Source organism: Juglans regia, chromosome 1, assembly GCF_001411555.2.
Source record: "Juglans regia cultivar Chandler chromosome 1, Walnut 2.0, whole genome shotgun sequence".
NCBI classification, from domain to species: Eukaryota; Viridiplantae; Streptophyta; class Magnoliopsida; order Fagales; family Juglandaceae; genus Juglans; species Juglans regia.
In genome coordinates, this window is record NC_049901.1 from 12,529,633 (window position 1) to 12,553,498 (window position 23,866).

General features: G+C 34.5%; 3 protein-coding genes across 3 annotated transcripts; 1 reads left to right on the forward strand and 2 right to left on the reverse strand.

The window, feature by feature from the left end:
* Positions 1 to 26: 26 nt before the first annotated feature.
* LOC108990483 (histone H4-like) lies at positions 27 to 338 on the reverse strand. Its single transcript, XM_035685005.1, has 2 exons — positions 294 to 338; positions 27 to 242 (listed from the first exon to the last, which is right to left on the reverse strand). Exons 1-2 carry the CDS (start codon positions 336 to 338, stop codon positions 27 to 29), a joined length of 261 nt encoding a protein of 86 aa, XP_035540898.1.
* Positions 339 to 943: 605 nt separating this feature from the next.
* LOC109021129 (G-type lectin S-receptor-like serine/threonine-protein kinase LECRK3) lies at positions 944 to 8,972 on the reverse strand. The gene is made up of 2 exons (XM_019003686.2): positions 7,649 to 8,972; positions 944 to 1,146 (listed from the first exon to the last, which is right to left on the reverse strand). The coding sequence occupies exons 1-2, from the start codon at positions 8,970 to 8,972 to the stop codon at positions 944 to 946; spliced, it is 1,527 nt and encodes a 508-aa protein (XP_018859231.1).
* Positions 8,973 to 16,079: 7,107 nt separating this feature from the next.
* LOC108990480 (protein TONSOKU-like) lies at positions 16,080 to 18,827 on the forward strand. The gene is made up of 2 exons (XM_018964464.2): positions 16,080 to 16,352; positions 16,976 to 18,827. Exons 1-2 carry the CDS (start codon positions 16,080 to 16,082, stop codon positions 17,681 to 17,683), a joined length of 981 nt encoding a protein of 326 aa, XP_018820009.1. The 3' UTR covers positions 17,684 to 18,827.
* Positions 18,828 to 23,866: the final 5,039 nt, after the last annotated feature.

Consider the following 23,866-nt stretch of genomic DNA (forward strand, 5'->3'; position numbering starts at 1 on the left):
ACATCTTAAGGCCCAAATTATACAGTCTAACCCCCAAATCCATAGAGAGTCCTTCCCTGCCTCTTCAAAGTGTAAACCACATCCATGGTTGTCACAATCTTTCTCCTTGCGTGCTCGGTGTACGTCACGGCATCACGAATGACGTTCTCCAAGAAGATTTTGAGGACACCTCCAGTCTCCTCATAGATCATACTGTTGATACGCTTCACACCACCCCTACGAGCCAGACGACGTATCGCAGGCTTGGTGATGCCTTAGATGTTGTCCCAGAGGACCTTACAGCTACGCTTTGCTCCTCCCTTGTCCAAACCCTTACCTCCCTTACCACGTCCAGACATTTTCCTGAAAAACATATGAAGAACAAGTTGGAGGGAAAATCAAGCTCGAAGTATAAACTAGAATTAAACTGCTACGGGAATTATACAGATGGGTGACCTTTGGCATATTATTTGTTAACCTTTGGAGCTAGTGGCATGTACTTTACTTTTGCCAACACCCCAACAACATGTGAGTTCTTTTGACGTCAATGCCAATGGCAAATCTCCATAGCTATACTGGGGGAGAGAGAACGCGGGGGAAGGGGGGACATTTAAAAAAAAAAGGGACACATAGGCTAGTGTGTGGAGGTTAAGTGAACAGTAGAAGGTTGTGAAGCTTTTTTCAAGGTAAAAAGGCTCGAGCCTACTCAACGGGGGTGGGGGAGAAGGGGAGAGAGAGAGAGAGAGAGAGGAGAACAAAGATCAAAACAGGGGAGGAGATGAAATTAAAGCAAATTCACTGCATGCAATTCTATTTTATTTTTGTTGGAATCCCCGTGTGTCTTGTGATTATTGGTAGGTGTAAAATAACGAAAGTCAGAGAGATTCCAGTAGCATTGCCATGTCGCCAGCCTTGAAACGATAGCATTATGGCAGTCAGAAACAGTGGCATTGCCAACCCAAAGTCAGAGATTTTTGCACACCCTCAATAATTCCATGAGAATGTTCTGGGGTTTTATGTCACCATGAATGATTTGTCGCTCACACTCTTCATGGAGATAAAGGATACCTCTTGCTATTTTATGAGCAATTCCCACAACAAGGTTGTTTTTCTTGTGTGAATAATATATTTGCGAGTGCATTGCTCGTGAATTCATATACCAAAAGCCTATCAATCCCATCAGGACAATACTCGAGCAAACGAACCAAATTTATGTGATGAGTTCCGCCGATCACTTTCATCTCAGTCTGGAAATCTCTTTCCCCTTCAGCCAACACTTTCTCTAGCTTCTTGACTACCACAATCTTCAAGCCATTCGGTATTGACCCTTTGTAAACTGCGCCGAATGATCCTCTTCCAACCTATTCCCTAAAACGATTGGCCGCTTTCTCAAGTTCTAGATAAGTAAATGGGAGCTTTCTATACTAAAAGAGAAAGTGTTCTAGCTACAAGATTCCAGCAAAGTAAATCTATAAACTGATATAATTTCATGAGATGATATGTTAGATCTACTTTACAATAAAAGTAGTTTTAAAATTTAAATTAACACATCAAGCTATGTCAAGATATGAGTTTACTTTTGTAAAATCTCTGCATGCCTAAAGCAGTTCTCATACCGTAAATGATTTTTGTATTACACAATTTCCATAAATTACAAACATAATACCTCCAAAAGTAAGAAAGACAATATTAAGAATTATTTTATTCTTAAGACAGTGTGTAGCAATGTTTTGAATACCGTACCGGATGCCATACCGGTCAAGGCACTGGAAAGAAATATTTCAGTACCGGTACCGTTTCAGTATAGTCGATATATGAATAAATTATATATATATATAAATATATATATATAAATTATATTCTCAAATACTAGTCTATATATGAATAGATTATATATAAATACATATAGAAAAAAATTATAAATAACCTAGTCTGAATTAGAGGTAAAAAAAATGAGCTTGTAGTTTGAAAAAATGAAAAAAAAAATTAAAGGCTGAAATATCGGCCAGTAGTAGCCGAAATACAGGCCGAAATATAGGCCGGTACGGCCAATATGAAATGTATGCAATATCTGTACCAGATCAGTGGCCAGTACGGCATATTTCGATCGTACCAGCCGGTACAGTACAGTATTTGAAACACTGGTGTGTAGAGCACATCATCCACATTAAATTTTTTTTTAAATGATGAAACCTCAACTTTTTGGAATCCGGTTTGGGTCTGATGTGGCGTAGTGTTTTTATGTTGGAATCTCCGTTTTTAAGTATCACCTAAAGTGCAAATCAGTGAGCTCATTGTATCTATTAACCAATTTAACCCGATTATTTTTGGAAAAGTCCTAGATTTATTTATAATATTATTTATATAACTAGGGCGGTGATTTGGAAATTCGGAAGGACTGTAGTACAGATTGGGAAATTCTAAGAAAGTCATATGGCCAGTTTTTGAAAAGGAGCTCCACTAAGGCTGCGACTCGCCCTTCAAAACTCAATTTATGATTAGTCCTATAATTTTTTGGAATATAAGGAGAGTTAGAACGTCTCAATTGCACTTGAAAAAGATTTCTAAGTATAGGCCTAATATTTTAGCTTTGGTTGAACCCTTCTTGCTGGAAGACAGAATTCCTAATTGTTTGAGAAAGTTTTCTTGTGATTCTTTCCTCACAAATGAAGCGTATGGTGGTAAAATCTGGTTGTTGTGGAACTCGGCAGTATCAATGCTTTGGGTGGCAAGTTCTAATCGGTTTGTGACTGTGCAAGTTGAGAAGAATGGTCACATGTTCATTCTAACTATTGTTTATGTTAAATGTAATCAACTAGAGCAGAAATTCCTTTAGGAGGATTTGGAGGCGAGTGGCAATGTTAATCTCCCGTTGATTATTTGTGGGGACTTTAATATCATTAAAGAAGATTTCGAGAGAAAATGTGGTAATCCTCATTAGTTTGCTGCGATGAAGGATTTTAATTTCTGTATTCAGAATTAGGGCTTGCTGGAGATGTGTTCCAAAGGACCAAGGATGACTTGGTGTAATGGCCAAGGCGGTTTGGCTAGAAGTTGGGCAAGGTTAGATAGATGTTTTATTGATTATAAGTTTCTTACTTGTTTTCTGAATATTTTTTTATCAGGTTTTGGCGCGCACTACTTCAGATCATTCTCCTTTGCTGATACAAATGGAAGATGACTCGTTCAGGTATGGACCTAGCCCCTATAGATCTCAATGTGGACATATCATATGGGTTTTCTTAAATTTATGGAGGGAGTGTGGAAGCAGAAATGTTTTGGCTTTGGGATCCAAACCCGTGAAGCAAGCTCAGAGATGGATGTGTACCATTGCTCGAACTCCCATTGCTTGCTTGTCAGGCTAGAATCCATCCGATCTTGTTTGACTGCTTATATACAAACATACGTTGTCTTTTAAATTGACAAGGGCCAAGGTGGCTTTAAGGGAGTGGTATTGGTGTGTTTTTGGCATAACTAATGTCATTATCCAGGATAGAGAAACGTATTGAAAGACTAGAAAACTGTCTTCAAGGTTGCTTTAACTCTGAAGATGATAATGTTCTCATGGTGGCTAAGTTGGAACTTTTGACTTGGATGGGTAGAGATGAGATGAGACTTTCTCATATAACAAAAAAGAATTGGTTGAAAGATGAAGATCAAAATTCAAAATTCTTTCATGCTATCTTAATTGCTAAGGAGCATAACCTAGTTAATGATATGTTATTGGCCGATGGTACTTTGCTAAGTACCCCTATTGATACTCACCTTGCTGTTGTTAAGTCTTTTTATCAATTTTTAGGGAATAGCAGTAGTCATGAGTTGCCTAGTTTAAGTAACATTATCTCTCATGTGATCTCAACTACCGATAATCTATTCATTTGTAAAGATCCTTCCCTTGAAGAAATTAAGGATGCCCTTTTTAGTATTCCCACTGAGAGTAGTCCTGGTCCGGATGGTTTTGATTCGAGCTTTTTTTCGGTCTTGTTGGGATTTAGTTAAGGAGGATTTATTACAAGCTACCTCTAAGTTTTTTCAAACAAATTCACTCCCCAGGTTCTTCACTGTGTCCTATATTGTTTTGATCCCTAAGGTGGAGAATCCTTCTAGTTTTGAGAAATTTAGGCCAATTAGTCTATGTTCGGTTTTTTATAAGATTTGTACTAAAATTATTGTGGCCTGTATGACGAACATGTTTTCTAAGATTATTTCTCAGGTCGTAGTATTTTTGAGGATATCAGTTCAACCTAGGAACTTATTCATTCTATTCATAAAAAATCTAATGGGGGTAATGTATTGATTAAGCTAGACATGTCTAAGGCCTATGATAGAGTGAATTGGGATTTTCTATTACATGTCTTGGAGGTTTTTGGTTTTTCTGCCCAAGTGTGTGCTTTGGTTAAAACGTGTATTTTTTCGCCATAGTTTTCTATCATAATGAATAGCACTCCTCTAGGTTTCTTTAAAGGTGAACGTGGCATGCGGCAAGGTGACCCCTTCTCACCCTAACTATTCATGTTATCCAAGAGATTCTCTCTTGCTTGCTCAAAAAATCCTTCGAGAATAAAAAAATTGGGCAGTTTACTCAAGCTCAAGGTATTCCTCTTGTTTCTCATCTTATTTATGTTGATGATATTGTTATTTTTGCTAATGGTGGTCAAAGGTCTATGAGTGTTTTGATGTAGATTTTGAGTTGTTACGAAGAATGGATGGGACAAGTTCTAAATAAGGAAAAAAATGCTATTTATTTTTCTAAACATATCTCAGTCTCTAGAAAATGCTCTATTCTTCATTTTATTGGTTTTTCTGAAGCGTCATTTCCTTTTAAATACTTGAGAGTACCTATTGTGGTTGGTAGACTAAAAGCATGTGATTTTGGCAATTTAATTAGTAAATTTAAAAAGAAAATTGCAGGTTGGAAGATGAAATTACTTTGTGTTGGTGGTAGAATTGTCTTGTTACATCATGTTTTGTCTAATATGGCCACTCACCTTTTAGCTGTTTTACACATTCCTAATGACGTGATTAAGTCGCTGAACAGACTCCTGAGTTTTTTCTTCTGGGGAGAATTTGAAGCAAAAGGTAAAAGGAAATGGGTGGCTTGGACTAACATTTGTAATCCTATAGGAGAAGACGGTTTGGACATTCGGGATTTTGGGGATATTCAATGGGCCTTACATATGAAACTTGTTTGGCGCTTGATCTAGGGTAATTCTTTGTGGGAGAATTATTTTAGAAGCAAGTATGTTAGGGGTAATCATTTATCCCTCTTGAAGCCTAATAAGGGTACTCAGTTTTGGAAGTCTATTGTTAAATGTATTCTGGAAATCTTAGCTAATTCAAAGTGGCTAGTGCGTGAGGGTAATATTTTTTTCTGGTATGACAATTGGAAGGAGGGTGGTCCCCTAAAAGATCAAGTACTAGGTTACAGAGCATCCCTTAATTAAGATTAAAGAGTGTCGCATTGAGAATGAGTGGTATATCTCACGATTGGAAAGGTTAATGGGTCCTCAAAAAGCTAATGATTTGTATCTTTTTTGGCTAAGCTTAAGGATGGTCAAGGTGTTCTTATTTGGAATAAGGAAAGTGATGGTAAGTTCACTACTAAAAGTACTTGGGATTGTATTAGGGTTCGGACCCTTCCTTTACCTTGGGTCCATTGGATTTGGTATAATAACTTTACTAAGAAAACTTCTATTATGATGTGGAAAGCTACTAATAATTGTTTGAGTGTGGATGCTAAAATTAAAATGGCCGATATCTCCATGACGTCCAAATGTAATTGTTGCTCTTCGGGACATATTGAGGACCTTAATCATGTGCTTTGTACAGGTGACATTACTAGACACATCTTGCACCTGGCTTCGGTTCAATTAGGTGTGCATATGGATTTTTTTCATACTTGGCAGGAGAAAGTGAATTTTTGGTTTCATTGTGCTGGCAATTCTACTCAAGTTCGAACTATCTTTGGTCTTCTTCCTTCCATTGTCTACTAGAAACTTTGGGACTGGCGTTGTAAAGTCAGGTATGAAGGAAAATGCGATACGCTGAATTCGGTTTGGCATACTTTTAAATTATAGATTCGTAGAATTATGCAGTTGACCAAAAAAATTGTGAAACTCCTTACCACTGATATTGTTATTTTAAAGAGGTTGGATATCCCGGTGCTTTTACCTAAATCCAAGAAGGTATCTGTGGTGAAATGGATTCGACCACAACAGAATAGGGTGAAGCTTAATACGGATAGTAGCAGTTTGGGTAATCCAGGGTCGGTTGGAGCTAGAGTGTTATTCGTGATAATGGTGAACAATTTCGGGTAGCTTTTGCAGCATGCTGGCTCTAACAATTTTGTTGAAATGAGAAATCTGCAGAAAGGAGTTAGGAGGTGCTGTAAACTTGGGTTTTATCAAGTTCACATTGAGACAAAGGAAGAATGGTTTATAGAGTGAGTCATGTGTTTTGTGAAGAAAATGTTATGGCCGATTTTTTAGCTAAGCAGGTTGCTGAGGGTGTAAAAATGGACTGGATTGAAGATAGAGATCCTTTGTCCAGTAAGTTGAGGGGTCTTCTTCACTTGAACATAATTGAAATTCCTTATTTGCAAACTTCGTTGTGAGGTATTTCTTATATTACACCTTTTTTTTTGTTATTATTCTTATTGGTGTGAGTTTACGTTTATCTGCAAGATTGTCTTACTTTTTAGTTTTTTAAGACTTGATTTATTGTTGATTGACCTGTAAGCCTTTGATAGTTGTCTATTGTTGCTTTATTTTAGGTTTTTTGGATGCCTGAGTTTTGGTCATTTATGATTATTTGTAATTCTTAGTTGTCTGCCAGTAACCACGGTTTTCCTCGACTATAAGTGAGAACTATTAATAAATTTGGGATACCGTTCTTTTTATAAAATAAAAAATAAAAAAATAAAAATCTTAAAATTTCAAATTTCAAATTTGAAATTCAAATTTTAAAACAATACTGATAGAATTGGACTACTTCTAGTATGTATAATATTGTGTGTACGTGTAGCATTACTTTTTTTTATTGAATAATTTTAGATATAATTTTAAGTGTCACGCATTTTCAATTGCAAAAAAGTGAGGTTGACCACCATTAAAAATAGAATTTTTAATGTAGATAACAAATTTATCTTTTTTTAAAAAAAAAAACAAAATGTGTGAGACTTAGACGCCTTAAGAGGAGATTTAAAATTATGGAGAGGCAAGATCCATGAATAAAATTATATTTTTTATTTTCCCGTTTCCTATTCTGATCTCCATTATTATTATAATTATTATTTAGTATTTTAACCATTCCAAAACGCAATAGTAGTATTAAACTCTCGAATTCTTAGCTTGTTAATTAGATAGACCCATCAGCATAATTTTTTTCCTTAACCAAATATTACACGACGTCAGTTTGATTAACAGGAAATATTTTTGCAACAGATCCAAGCTGGACCAATTTTTATATATTAAATAACGGAAGAATATGATCTTGTACAAAGGGGGGATGAGAGTTACAACCAAAATCCAAAAACCAAGCTCTCCTAAAGAATATTAAGAGTAAAAATCTATCCACAACACTTAAATGTAAAATTTGATTGATAAGAGTCTAATTTAATTTTCTTTAATTAAATTATATCTATAAGGATTTTATTAGATTTATTATTCACATTGGCTTATAGATAGAATTTTTCCAGCACGGAGAATTAGAATGTCTATTCGACGGTCTTCCCCGTTTTCTTTCAGCATATCCTTACGTACCTTGATCATGACAGCTATGTCTGAATTAGTCAACTGCCTTTTTCCGTATCTCAATGGGAGCCCTTGTTTCCTGCACTCCCCTCCTCCGAATAGTGCAGCTTCACAGTTACAATCCTCTATGCAGGCTTGTTTGCAATCTTCTTTGCGTGCCACAGACATAATAGAATACGAATCATCATGCCACCATAAAGCCAGCTCCTCCATGGTGTATGCATTATTATTATATTCATTCATGTTGTTGCAACCAGGAGCACCGAAACTTCTGCCACAGTCAGAAGTCCGATTCCCCGGGTGTATCATTTCAAACCCAGGAAGACACACACATTTATAATTAGTTTCAGTTCCTACAACATTTGAAACACAGTAACTGTTTAATCCACAGAGACCCTTGGGATCACACAAATCAATGGAAGATGACCATACAACTGACCAGTTTCCATTCTGTTTCAACTCATACGAGTACAGTCGGAATATCCCATCTGCATTAATTCTCATAAGATAAATAGTTTCCTTTGTAGGATATCCTCCATCGGTTACATTCCTAATGTTAGCACCAGTAGCGTTGAGCAAGTAGAGATGGCCATCAGGACTAAAGTTTAGCGTTACGTTATCTCCACGTCCAGATGTCCCAGATGCCCAGTAAGAATATTCAAAGGTGTCTGGAGTGCCCACCGGATATTGAACAAGGTGTCCATCATGTTGCATCTTAAGACGAAAGATACCCGTTGAGTGATCAGTCGCTGATACACTAGAAAACAGCTCCGTACCTGCTAAGAGACGTTGACCGGGTAAAAGGGAATCAGTCGGATGCTCAAAACTCTGCCACTGTATTTCTTGATCGGAATTATAGAGCACAAAATTTCCTGTATCAAGCATGGCAGCTGAAGTAGACCCAAGAGAATCAGCTATGATGATTGGCGTTTGCTCTGGTGTCGATTGCAGGACAAGCGTGCCATCCCTTGAAAAACTCAAGGTAGCACTGCTGGAGACTGGAGGTTCGTCACGGTTTGCAGTCCAGACAACAGTTTTTTGAGGAATTCCAGCAAGAAAAATACCAACAGCGTAGCCATTGCCTTGCTTATAAAATCCAAAAGCAAAGAGACCAGAACGTGACAACCATGTAGAGTTGATTCCGGGTGTTAGATAAGTGCCTCGGCTTACATTGGACTCCATTTGTTGAGCTGAAGCAGTACAAAATGCAGAGAGAAGGAGAAACAGAACGACAGAATCCATAAGGAGACAATGAGCTCACTCTTTGTAAAGTCTCTGTTCTTTCCTGTTTTGTTTCATTTAAGAATAATTGCTTTTCGAGTGAAGTTAGTGGCCTAAACTTTAAACTATTTAAAGTTTACAAATAGTTGTTTCCTCTAATTTCAACGTCGACTATTTCGAGTCCTACCGAGACAAGTCATAGCAATCTTTGAGGACTACGCGTACGAAGGACCGTTTATCGATTCAAAATTTAAGTCCTCTCAGTTTATCTCATCTCATCATTATAATTTTTTTAAATTTCTACATAAAATATAATAAATAATTTAACTTTTTTAAATCTCAGAACAACTTTTTCAAATTCTCATACTAAATATAATAAATAATTTAACTTTTATTCTACCATTCATAAATCATCTTAACCCATCTCAACTTATCTCTAAATTCAAACCTCTACTAGTCAATAAATAAATATGATATTAAGGTTACGTTTGGATGTTGAACTGAATTGAGTTGAGATTATAAAATATTGTTAAAATATTATTTTTTAATATTATTATTATTTTAAAAGTTGAAAAATTTGAATTGTTTATTATATTTTATATTAAAATTTAAAAAAGTTAAAATGAGTTAAGGAAACAAACGAAGCCTGAATATAAATTTTTGAAAAGCCGTTCTTTTAATTTTTTTTAAATTTTGAAAGCAAATCTAAAACATCATTATTAGAATATTTTTAGAAGTTTAAATTAATGATGAATGGTGGATATTGTTTTCAACTACGAGTATAATAAAAGTGCTTATTTATTGAAATTATGTACAAGGAATTGGAAATTATATCCCTAACCCGGACAGGATCAGAGAGAGGTTCACCGCCGAATGAGAAATTAACACTAATCATAATAGCACGTTTATTTTTCTTAAAATTTAAATCCTTAATTATTTTCCTAAGGATTTTAAGGGACATAATATATATATATATCCTCTATTTTATAAATAAATAGACTAACTAAGTACAGGAGATAATGGTAGACATGATCTAAGGAATTGAAAGGTACTGTCCAACCAAGAAATTAAAACATGAAAACTACAGTTTTTCTTCAATATATTTGGTATGCCATCGCCCGTCCCGGGGGTTGGGACTGCAATTCACGGTCATATTAAATTCGTAGGAAGACCCAAACGTTGATCTGTCAATATTCAAATTTCAATGCAAATAAATAGACCCAATGCTAAATAAATACTCATGTCATTAGATCAAGAAAATACTCTTGACATGTTAGTCAAAGTCTTCTATGTGATGGAGGTCAACAATCCTTAATTGAGAGCCACGCACAATGATCAACTATAATCCTAGTTACGTGTACAAATTCTAATCATCAGTATACACTAAACATATTTTTTATTTTTATTTTTCTTATCAAATATATGATGTATAGATAATGAGTAGAAAAATTCATTTAATTTAACAAGAATAAAACAAAAAAATCAAATAAAAAATCAGATGTAGTATATGGTATAAAAATAATGAGTTGAAGGGCTCTTGTTGCGTGATTGTCAATAATGGGATAGAATTTCTACTCATAAAGAAAGAATGTTCAATGTTGGATGCCTTTCACATGGTTGTATTTTTTTGTTGAAAATGGAATGGTTTCAAATTCTCAAAATACATTACTGACAGCTGGCCTCCCCTTTAAGACTATAAATGAACCAGTATGTTTGATAGCTAGCTCGATACTCTCCTTATTAAACTGGAATAGAATTCGATTTGTGAAAACAAAAAAGTTCACTTATGAAAGCAGATACCTGTTCGATTAGTAAATAATACATACCCGACTCGACTCGGCTAAGACTCGTTAAGGTCCTTTCGTTTACGTCCGAATCAATCCGTTAGCTCGACTCGATTAAAACTCATTCATATGTTGATAAATATAAACACACGCCTATGTATATATACATATATATATGTATTAGCTAATAATATTAGTATAACACTTTTATAATTAAATATATGATATGTAACTTAATTACTTATGTCTATATATTGAATATGTTTAATAGCTATATTTTATAGATTGTACAATAGTTAATCAATAAGATTTAATAATTTCATATACTAGTATGTGTAAACCATATATATGAAATAGATATATGCTATCAATATTATATCTATGTATTAATAATTTATGTAAGCATATAAAATATTATTATTATGGATAAATATCAACTAGTTACATATTAATTATTTATAAATTTTTAAAATCTTATAATTCAATAGAGGTTCTACTTGTTAGTTATACAAATTCAATATTTGATTTTTTATTTATCTAATTTATTAATCATTAAATCTTATTAAAAAAATAACACGAGCTCGACTTGACTCAAGTTCGAGTTGGGAATTTAGCTTATCGAGCCAAGTTCGAATAAAGACTAAATGAAAATCTTGAGCTTGAGCTCAAGTTTTTTTATTCGAGTGGAGCTCGACAAGCCAAAGACTGACTCGGCTCAATTACAGTCCTACTCCTGTTTTTTACTCAATTGACTCGAGAAATGATCGATTTCCTACTGAGCACAACCAGTCATTGTTTTATTTTTCTAGATAAAAAAGGGTGGAGGAAATAATCCATAAATCCACCAACAACACTAGTACCTCGAGGTACTCAACTACTATCATCAGCTAATCTTGCACACGTACTCTATTACTAATTCTCATCTGAACCTTCAAGTCATCTGAAATATTGTGTAGATAATATGGGTGAGTTATCAATAACTCAGTAAATAGAGAACATATACTAGTATGTAAACATGAGCATTTATAGAGTTCAAAATGTGGAACAAAATATTTACTTCCAGAACGCATAGTCAAAACATGTTACAAAATATCATAACGAAATTTTCAAAAAACATTATTATTCCAAAAATCATTTGACATATCATAAACTGAGACATCATCTTCATATATTATTGGAGCATCACATCGGGATAAAAACCATGTTTAACCCCTATAGTAGGGTTATAAACCATCATTATACCTGTGATGGGGTCATATGCCACTATTATACCCGTAGTTGGGCCGCATATCATGTTTAACCTCCTTAATAGGGTTATAAACCACCATTATACTCGTAGCTGAGTCGTATGCCACTATTATATCTGTGGCGGGATCGTATACTACTATTATACTCGTGGCAGGGTTGTATACCACTATTATACTCGTGGCAGGGCCGTATACTACTATTATATTCGTGGTATGGCCGTATACCACTATTATCCCTGTGGCAATGCCTTAACGAAAACAGAACAGAAACAACATCGGAACCAGATTATAATCAGATGCAAAATTAGAAATTCATGCCAAGATTTTCAGATAACACATCGTATCAAAATATAGTACTGAATAGCTTTAGATCATTTCACATATTCAAAATAACATAATCAAAGCATCTTCATTTAATCAAGGCAACATTTTTTAGATCTCATATTCGCTATTTTTCACATTTCAGAAATAAAATGCTAAAATAAGCTCATGTCTACACCAGTCATGACAGAAAAAAAAATTTTTTCTTTATACAGATTTCATGAATATGCAGAATTCACATATAAGGTTGTTTTCAGGTTTCTTTTCAAAGCAAGCATGCATATTTTCAAAATCAACCTCATTTAATTTTTTTTATGCAATATCTAGTATAGGAACCCCGCTTAACTGACTCTTACCATGTATAAGTTATGCCTTGGGTCCAACCTCTAACAATATCACAACCTAAAACATTTACCAATCAATTATCAATCCAAACAAGCATGCCACTAGTTTATTTAGTAAACCTCAAACCAACAAATAATTTAGTCCCGAGCATCCACTCAACTCGCAATAGTTCAACTACAACCAACCCAACATGATCAACTCAATAACACTCATAGAATAAACCTTGTCAGCCACATATCTCAACCCAAACCACCATGATCATCAACCCAATTGATCTAGCAAACCACAATCAGCTCAACAATCCATCACTCAACTTCAATAGTATCTTATAGAATCTCAACATCCAAATGTCAAATCAATAGTTAATACTCAAAATTGGAACAACCAACAGAATAAACCTGTAACTCGGACAGCCACATAATTTCATTCATTAGAAACTCCAGCAACCAAAATTCATTAATATAGCCCACGTAACAATGTCGACAATGAGCATAAAATTCTAAATATCTTACCTAAGTTCGTATGCGTGGCTCGTGAAAATTAAAAAGCAGAAACAACATTGTTTGGGGGGCTAGCGATGACCTATGATATATAAATAGTTACGTTAAAATTACACTTAAGCACCAGTAATGTACGACTGTGGCTAATCTTGAGGCAAGACCTTACTTACGTCGATGAGGGAATTTTTGCATTTCGAAACAATGGTGATTACACCATGGTGGAAGAGGAAAATAATTTGTGCAAAGTTTTTGAGTGTTAAACTAGTGAGAGTGTATAGAGTGAGAATGAATACTATAAAAAACTAGCTAAAGATGGAATAGGCTCACCACTGTAGGATAAAAATAGTAGCAACAAAGACCCTCAAAATTTAGTGGCGTCGCATGGTTTGCAGTGGGAAAGTAAAGAAATAAATTTCAAATAGATAAAATTGAAATAAACCTATAGCTATCGGTGAAGAGATGAGCGTAGAGAGAGAGGTCTGAAACTTAAATAAAGGGAGTGAATGAAGAGTGGGCTTATCGGCGTCGATGAGAGGCCACCTGCGGCGACACCTTTATGGTGGTCACACGCGACGAGGAAAAGGGGTGGGATGCTCTGCAAGTGCGAGATTTGTGAGGATGGAGTACGAAACTGCAAAGAGAAAAAGAATAGGTAATAGAGAGAGAGATTTGAGTGGTGAGAGAAAAGAAGAGAAAAGGAAAATCAAAACCGTATAGACGTAGGGAAGATGGAAAGTGGGGTGGAGAGATTTCCGGGATGAAGAAAATTGAAAAGGGGAAAAGGGAACTTACCTAAACGACATTGTTTGGGGTCTCTATGGTTAGGGTCTCCGTGGGCTTGGGCCTGTATTGCAAGCTTGGGCCTTAGGCTCAAGTATTACAAAATTAGTCCAATTCAATCTGGTTCGGTTGGAACCAAAACTGATTGAAAAGCGGCTCAATCATGATTTTCACGATTCAAAAATCAAATTGGACCGAATCAAACCGAAAATTATATATAATTTATATTATATAAAATAAATATTATATGCAATATATATTATACATATTGTAAAATTAATATGACATAAAATCTTAGCTTTATTATTTATGTTTCCTTAATGTAACATATATTAGTTTTATTAATATGACATAAATATTAATATTAAGTTCTGAATATGTTATTATTTATTTTTATATATTAAGTTATATACGTACATATATATATATATAATATGTTATAAGTATAAGAGTACACTTTTGATATATATATATATATATATATATATTAAGGATAAAGACATTTTTATGAGTAAATTTTTTCACCTTTTTTGTGGCTATATACATGTTATTTTTGAAAACAATGTTTTAGACTCTTCATATTTAGGGTAAAAATAATTTCTCATTTGGGTTAGAAAAACCAACTAGCCAAACAAAAAAGTCAAAAACTAAATTACACTTGCAAAACTAAATCGACCTGAAACTGAAAAAATGGAAAGTTCTGATTTTCTAGATGAATCGATTTGTATCGATTCGCAAAATTCTAAAATCGATGTAGAGTGATTTGATTCTAAAATATGTCTAAAATTGAATTGAACCGAACTGATTACACCCATATTCATAATTAAATACTAGAGTCTATCTCTCAACAATTATTTCTCTACATGCTTTATTTTTTTCTTTAAAGGCACGCGACATATTTACATTAATAAACTAGCAGTATATATGAGTAGAGATGCTGTATATATGGATTTCAACAAACACCAAATTACAACTAATACAACACAAAAATAATAATAAGTTATGTGGTAAAAGGATTGGTTCCACCCTTCTCTATTTACTTGAATAAACCGAAAGGGGAACCACCTAAAATATTGGTTTTGATACCGTCCTTGTCCCGCTTGTGAACTGTGAATCCACATTTGCAAGCCATGAGGGTTTGGTCAAGTTCCAAAAACCTTCTAGTTTGGTTACATAATTTAGATGAAATGAAATGAGATATTTTATTGAAAGTTGAATAAAATATTATTATAATATAAATTTTTAATATTATTTTTTTTTAATTTAAAAAAGTTAAATTGTTTATTATATTTTGTGTGGAAGTTTATGAAAGTTATAATAATAAGATGAGATGAGATGAGATTATTTAGTTTTGTATAACCAAACCAGCCAGCTTGTTTGGGAACTAAGATGAGATGATAATTTTATGAATAGCAGAGATAGTTTATGAATAATATTAAGATGGTTTAAGTTGAATATTTTTTGAGTTTTGGGAAATAAGAGAGAAAAAATTGAATAAAAAATATTATAAAGTTAAAATATTGTTAGAATATATTTTATAATAAAATTTTTATTTGGGAATTTAAAAAAGTTGAATTATTTTTTATTTTTTGTTTAAAAGTTTAGTAAAATTGTAATGATTAGTTTAAAAAGAAAGTGATATGAGAATTTTGGAGTGAGATCTATTTCCAAACAAGCCATATAATTTTCTTTTTTAAAAAATAAAAAATAATTTAAGAATAATAAAATGTCACATTTTGTATAAAGGATGAAAGTAAAAATAAAGTAATGTTTAGCATTATCCATTAAAAACTTAAAAAAAAGCATTATTCATTAATAAAAGATGTTTTTATAATTATACTTTTGGACCGGCATTAACCCAATTAATATATAACTTAAAACAGAAGCTACCCTATCGAAAAAGGAAAAAAAAAAAAAAAAAAAAGGAACCCAACACGTTTTCTCAAAAAAACTTTTTTTTTTTAAACATGTTGGCGGGAGTTCCATTTCGCTCCAAAAAGGTTTCAAAACCCTCGATTCCTCCACTCCCAAATCCCACAAAGCCTTTTCACTAAAGAAGTCTTCGGCCCCAGTTCGATAATCTCTATCACCCACATCCCTCTTCTTCTCTTATTCGATCCCCATCGGACCCTTGATCAAATCCTCTTTCAAATGGCTCGGGACGTCGAGAAATTCAAATCGGCGAAGAGGTCGTACCTAATCGCCAAAGAGCAGGGGAACCGGTACGAGGAGGCTATGTGCGCCAACGTGATTGGAGACATCCTCAAGAACAGAGGGGAGTATGTAGAGGCGCTCAAGTGGCTGCGGCTCGATTACGATGTGACGTCCCGCCACTTGCACGATAAGCAACTTCTGCCGACGTGTCAGTCTCTTGGGGAGGTCTATCTTCGTCTCCAGGACTTCACGAACGCTCTATCTTCTCAGGTATTTTGTTTTTGGGACTTCTTTAGGCTTCGTTTGGTTACCAAACATCTTTCAATTCATCATTATAATTTTTTCAAATTCTAACATAAAATATAATAAACAATTCAACTTTTTAAAATTTTAAAATAATAATAATATTAAAAAATAATATTATAATAATATTTTATCATCTCAACTCAACTCACTTTAATATTTAAACACAACTTAAATTTTGTGTGGGGTGGGAAAGTGGGACAGGGAGAGAGATTTTTTCCCCGTTTTGAGTGTTTGGGTTGGGAGAGTATGGGAAGTGGATTGTGTTGAGACTAATCGGTGTACTCGGTTCATTTGGGCGGAATCTTCATTTTTTGGAGTTTCTATGGAAAATATGAGGAAAAGGAAATCGCTTCTGTTTGCTTCCAGATAAAATAAGGTAAAGGAAAAGAAAGATAATTAAGTGGGGCGGTTTCGGAGGAAACTGCCCCTAGGGTTTCCTTTCTTGCTCATACTTCGTGAACTAAGATTGTAAATCTGCATCACTGTTTCATTTGGGTAAAAAGTGCAATAATTGAAGAAAATGGCAACTGTACAAATTTATCAATGATAACTTGAGAATTGAACTTCTCTACATTTTTTTGCTTCAGAAAAAACATTTAGAGCTTGCCAAGGAAGCTAATGACCTTATTGAACAGCAAAGGGCCAACACCCAACTTGGTCGTACTTACCATGAAATGTTTTTGAGATCTGAAAATGACCACTTCTCAGTTCAGAATGCCAAAGAGTACTTCAGATGTTCAATGAAGCTTGCAGAGGCTGTTAGGGAGAACCCACCTGTTAACGATAGCAAATTCTTCCTTAAAGAATATATTGATGCACATAATAATATTGGGATGCTTGAAATGGATCTTGATAACTTGGACGAGGCCCAGAAAATCCTAACCAAAGGATTACAGATTTGTGCAAATGAAGAGGTTGAGGAAGATTATGATGGGCGAAGTAGGCTCCATCACAACCTAGGAAATGTTTATATGGAGCTCAGAATGTGGGATGAAGCTCGGAAGCACATTGAGGAGGACATTAAAATTTGTAAGAGAATTGGGCATTGCCAAGGGGAGGCAAAGGGGTACATCAATTTTGGTGAATTGCATTATAGGGTTCAGAAGTATGAGGAGGCACTTTGTTGCTACCGGAAGGCGCTTGGTCGAGCAAAATCCATGGAAGATGAGGATGCTTTGGCTATGCAAATTGAGCAAAACATGGAGACTGTAAAAGAAGCTATTAGAGTAACAAAAACTCTACATACAACCTGCCTGGGGACTCGGCGTGAAACCGGCGCCAGCATGGCAAATTGAAAACGCAGCGTTTGAATGGCAAAACGAAAATGCAGCGTTTTGTTTGAGTTTTCTCGTTTTCATTTCTTTTCTCGTGTACATTTCCTTCCCCCTTTCGATTCTTCTTCTGTTTTTCCATCGCCCCCCCTTTCCCCCCGACCCCTTCAATCCTAACCCTAACCTCTCACTCATTTCCTTTCCCCTTCGATTCCTTTCCCCTTTCCCCTCATAAATTTCCTTTGATTCACCCATTCGAACTCTCACTAGTGGTTTCCCCGTGGCAGACCTACTTCGATTCATCCATTCCTTCGAAATCGACCCACGAAACCGTGGTTATGTTCTTCGTCAATCACGGCATCTCACCTTCGTTCGTGGTCATCAAAATCCATTTCCCACTTCAAACCCCAGTCCCTAACCCTAACTTGTCCAAAATCGTGCGTGTAACCCTAACCCTAACCCTAACATCAACCCCGCCGCTTGATCCTAATCCTAACTTGTCCAAAATCGTGCATGTAATCCTAACCCTAACATCAACCACTGTGTAGATCAGGTTAGTTATCCTACAGTTACGTGGATTTGGTTTTACTTTCTTGCAAAATTCAATTTTTTATCTAGAGTTTTTTGTTCTTTTAAGTATCAATTATACTTGATAATTTTCGATGGCTTGTTTTGCTTTCCAGCATAGAAATAAATTACATTTGTAGTGATGCTGATGGCTTTTGTTCTCGATAACATAACAAATATATGCTTGTGAAAGTCTGAATAACACCATCCATGTGGACGTATGTAAATTTTCTTTGGAGTCAAATATTTTCTTTACCCAGTGTAGACGATTGTAAATTTATGTCATATGTAGTTAACTCTGGATTTACATTTTCCTAGCCACCAAACAGAATATGTCTGTTCTGAAAACTGCCTTCTGCTACAGGTAATGTTACAGTTTCTTAATTAATTTTTACATCAACTGTTTACAATGTAAATGTCTCATAACTAATTTTACATCAATCTTTGCAATGTTACAAGTAATGTTATAGCTTTTCAGTTTAATTTTTGCATTCTGAATTAGATTTTTCAGTTAAGTTACAATATTACAAGTAAGTTCGATCATGGTGGACCTGTTATAGTTTAGCATCAATTCAGTTGAAATGAATTACAACTTGTTTTTTTTTCCCTAGTTTATCATATGAACCAGAACATGTCTACATTTGTATTTCAAAAAACGCAAATAATCTTACATCAATCTTTATAATGTGTCATTCTAATGTTTTAGTTTAATTAAACCTTTTTGGTCTAATTAGAACCTATTTTCCATGCTAGTTTGGACATCATTTCAGTTTTCCGAATTACAGGAATGGGGTCGATCATATAAATCTCAAGTAATTATTCTTTGGTTTTCAAAAAACACAAGTAATGTTACATTTAATTTTTACAATTTGTCATTCTAATGTTTCAGTTTCTCAGTTTTTTACTTTCTTGTTTCCTCAGTTTCTCAGTTTTTCAATTTCTTAGTTTTCCAGTTTCTCAGCTTTTCAATTTAAGTAAACCTTGTTTGGTCTTAGAGGAACCTGTTTTCGCTTTAGCTTCAACTTGTTTTTGTTTTGTTTTTCCCTAGTTTACAATATGAATCAGAAGTAATAACTCTACAAACTTTTTTTTTATTTTTTATTTTTCCCTTTACTTATCAAAACAATTGGTCTTTCCTGCTTACTTGCACATTCTGAGATGACCTTCGTCCAGATGTCATCATCATCACTACCATCATCATCATCATCATCAGCAATAACTTCTTCATCCTTTGCTAAACCTATTGTCGGTCAACTAGTCTGCTATTGTGAGGTTCCAATTGAGATACTCACATACTGGCAGAAATCCAGGATGACCTTTCTTAGGTTGTTCAAAGTATAACACAGAGGTAACTAAATAATGTGTAGTATGAGATTCTAAATATAATGATTAATTTTATTTACATCTAACATTTTCTATATGTAAATAATCATCAGGGATTACCTTATTGCAAATTTTTCAAGTGGGCAAATGGTAATCACGAATATGAACTGCATCTTCGAGAATGTTTAAATGAGTTGTTAAGGAGCCAAAGAGAGCTTGAGAAGAAACTTGACGACATCAAGAAGACATTGATTGGGCTTTGTAAGAGAACGGAGGAGACCGAGAAGAGAGAGTTGGGGCTTCAAAAGCAGGAAGTTGAATACTGTTGTTCACACAGATTACTCTGTCTTTATTGGGTTTTTGTCATTATTGTGTCATGTTATGTAGTACTATGTAGGTGATTTTGGAACTTGGTATATGTTGTGAAGTTTGTAGGCTTATGTTAGACTAATGTAGTTGCTGCTTACTTAAAGTGAACCAACGAATTTTTGTATTTTTGTACTTAGCTTAAATACCTGATCCAACATCAAATTGTACCCAGGTATGTTAGACTGATGGTTGCATTGTCTGTAATGATGGAAGAGGAATATATCTGTTTTAGTTTTGATTTTTCAGTACTTGTACATTATTACTCATCTTGAGAATATGAAAGAAAGGGACGTTTTTGTCTTAGCATTGTACCCTTTATTCCCCTTTATACAGCACGTTATTATGAAAGAAAGGGACCGAAATTGCTACCGTAATTCCCAACCCAAAACAAGTACTTCTCCTGACTTCCAATGGATAAGGACTCGCATGCATGCGTTAATATATATATATATATATATATATTTATATATATATGCTTAGCTAGATAGGCATATACGCCATTCAAGCAATCCAATCCCACCGACCCTGCAGATTTAGATTTCAACCAAACCCATTCAAGATGTACGCGCGTACCCATTGGCCAGTTTTAATTTCTGTGTAGATTTGATTGAATTATGTACTAGCCAATTGGTCAAGATGTAGCCATTAATATAGACATAAGCACTTGTAGAAGTAGTATTTGAACCTACTTCCATTCGGCCCCTTCATCAGATTATTGTCGAGGATCGATCTAGAATGTTACATGCATGTCACATGCGCATATTGTTAAAGTAGTAGTTGATGCTATATATATTTCCTTTTTCGGCCTGTTGATCATTAAAAAGTAATATTTGCATGATCTGGTAGGCATGCATACAGATAAGATTGAACTTAATTTAAAGAGTAATATTTGCTTTTTCTGCACCTCTTGTTTTCAACCTACATACAACATGTTTTCTGAGAAGCCATGGAACCTGATTAACAACCTGATTAACATATAAATTCCTATTAAACAACCAGAAAACAGTTTTTAAAATTCTGCACATAAGCCAACTAGATTGATCAACATCCACATTCTAAATTGGACTATCGGGTAGCAGAAAATATTAATAAATTCATTACAGACAACACAACCAAATCAACATCCAAGACAACACAACCATGATGGTTTACACCAACAAATGGTGCAAAGGGCATCCCATATCGATTTGTCAGGTATGTGGTGTCAAATGTGACCACATCACCAAAATATTGGTAGGCTGCTCTACTACGGGGGTCTGCCCAGAAAACATTTTTTAACCTCTCATCATCACATATATCCATTAATGCAAAAAAACTAAGATTTTTGTACTGCATCCGTAAAAAGTACTCTTGAAGTGCTCCAGCACCACCTGCGCCCAATCGTAGATGTCTAGCCTTGTCGATGTAATTACGACAATCTTTTTCCAAAAATGGAAGATTCTCAAATCCACCAGCGCCAACAACAAGAGACCCAAAACTTTTATTCATTCGGATCCCAGCCATATCATTTGTATCTAAGACCCTTTTTACGGCATCACTGACTTTTCTATTACATAAAAAAAAAAAGGATTTCCTTGGACTGAGACCGTGGTTTTGAATATTATGCACTGTAGTCAACCGAAACTTTCCATCAGATTTTAAGGCATTAATCTTTGCCTTACATTCTATCTTTCCTGTCGGACGTGGGTTGGCGACATTCAAAGTCCTATTTCGGGTCTTCCCACTGCGGGCACAAGCAAGGGTGACACATCTAACAGTCTCATCATCTCCTCTCTCAGTTCTTTTTGTCATCACTCCAAACCCGCATTTCTTACCATATTGTTTATAATAACTCATTAAATCTTCAAGGGAATTAAACTCCATCCCCGACTTCGGCTCCTCAATCATATCATCACCATCCATTTGCACATTCTGAGATGTCTCGGCATTGCCATCCTCGGTTTCCTGTGAATTTTTTCTATCCTCATTACTTTGTTCAACTCTAGAGGATGTACATGCTTCAGTTTTCCTACTTTCGGCTTTATTATCCTCTGAACCAACTGGTTTGCTTGTAGTGGAGCTTGTATAGGTGAGACCAATCGGAGGTTCCAACGAATGTTGAAATGGGTAAACGTTCTGAAAAAAACATTAAAAACAATAAGGGAAATAAAACTCATGAAAAGAAGGCAACTTATTTAAGTTAAATAAAATGTACGTTGAATGGATATTGGTTCCCAACTGGATATGGCAGAAAAGCAGGTTACCACGCAGGCACTGGTCCATAGTAACCAGGCATGTAATTTGGGATGTTCAGACAAGTTGATGGTATGTCCTGCCATCATTTTTCATTTAAGTTATTGTTTTTTTTTTGGGAAATAAATATTAACTCAACAAATTCTAATTCACTTTTCATATATTAAATGAAATAAAATACCGCGGATCTAGGATTTGAGTTAGATGGTGTTAGCGTAGATGGATGTTCTTTCTCATTTCCCATGCTGAGATCACCAAAATATTAAGTTCAGTACATACAAATTCTTAGATATAGCATGAACAATATAACATGCAGATCATGGCCTCATAGAAGATCATTTCAATAAGAAAAACATTATTTTCTTAAGTATACATTATCTACTTAATGACTTTATAACTTTGCAATTTACCTTTTGTTGAAATTAGTTGATACTGATTATGTATAATTAGGTTTGAGTTTTATTGTACTTAATTATTTTCATTTAATTTGCTTGCAGGAAGCATGAGGTTATAGGATTGTCATTTAGGCTGTCAAAATGTTTGATCATCCCATGCCAATGGTTTGGCGGTGGATCTTATGTCTAAACTTTTGCTCCCTTTTATGAGGAAATATATCCCTCCTCCCATGTCAATTTGTTTTGCCTTACATTCAGAAAAATGGGTACTTATAGATTGGAAGCTGGCCTCTATTTGTACTTTTATTTGAATTCTAATGATTTAGCAAAGGTGTTTTTATCTATCGTAGGTTATTGGATGCCTGTCTCCATGATTTAGCTTTTGATAATAATTCACTGTTATTTATTTCTGTTTTCTACAATGTTTTTTGTTCACCTCCCCCTTCTTTGATGTAAGGTTGTTTTGTTTTTGGTATATGTTCCTTATGTTTATTAGGAGTTTAGACTCTCTCTTCATTATAGGAAGAAAAATGATATTGATTTAAATGACTTGAATCTTATTTATCAGTAATTTTTTGTGTTTAGCACTTCTATGCTGGTTTTCTGTACGATATGGGATCGTATGGTTGGAAAAAATTGCATGTGTGTCATGTCTTAAGATTTTAGGTGTTGCTTTAAATGTTTCTTTGTTCCAATTTGATAAAACGTTCTCTTTTTAGGTTTCTCTATGTACTTATACAGGGAAGAGAATACATGTGGTTGACTTTGATGTTCTGATGGCATCACTAAAGCTGATCCTAATTGGGATTAAGGTTCAGTTCAGTATCCACATTCTAAATGAATTTTGCCACTCTGTTGTTATGTATTATGATTCATTTAATGAATATTGCTTTGCTTTAGATTTTATGGTTGTGTGGTTTTGATTTGTTTCCGATTTCTTAAGGTATTTTGGGTACTTTTTGTCTTATTATGGTATGTCTACAGAATTTTTTATGTTCTCTTATAGGTGAGTTTCTAATTTTCTTTAGATTTTCTCACTTTTTGATTATCTAGGAGTTTTGTGCCAATTAGGTCTTTAGGTGCTATAATTTCACTGGTATTGATAATGATGGCACATAAATAAAGTCATTAAGTACACACAAGTATTAATAAATTCCAGCATCCAATGACTTTTTTTATAGGTAAATTTTAGCATCAATATATATTCTCATACACACATCAAGTGAAAATTAAGATAAAACAAAAATGTCAAGCTTAGTGGACACCAAGAGAAACAAATGAACATCCTTGTAGCATATAAGACAATACAACCACATCAAAG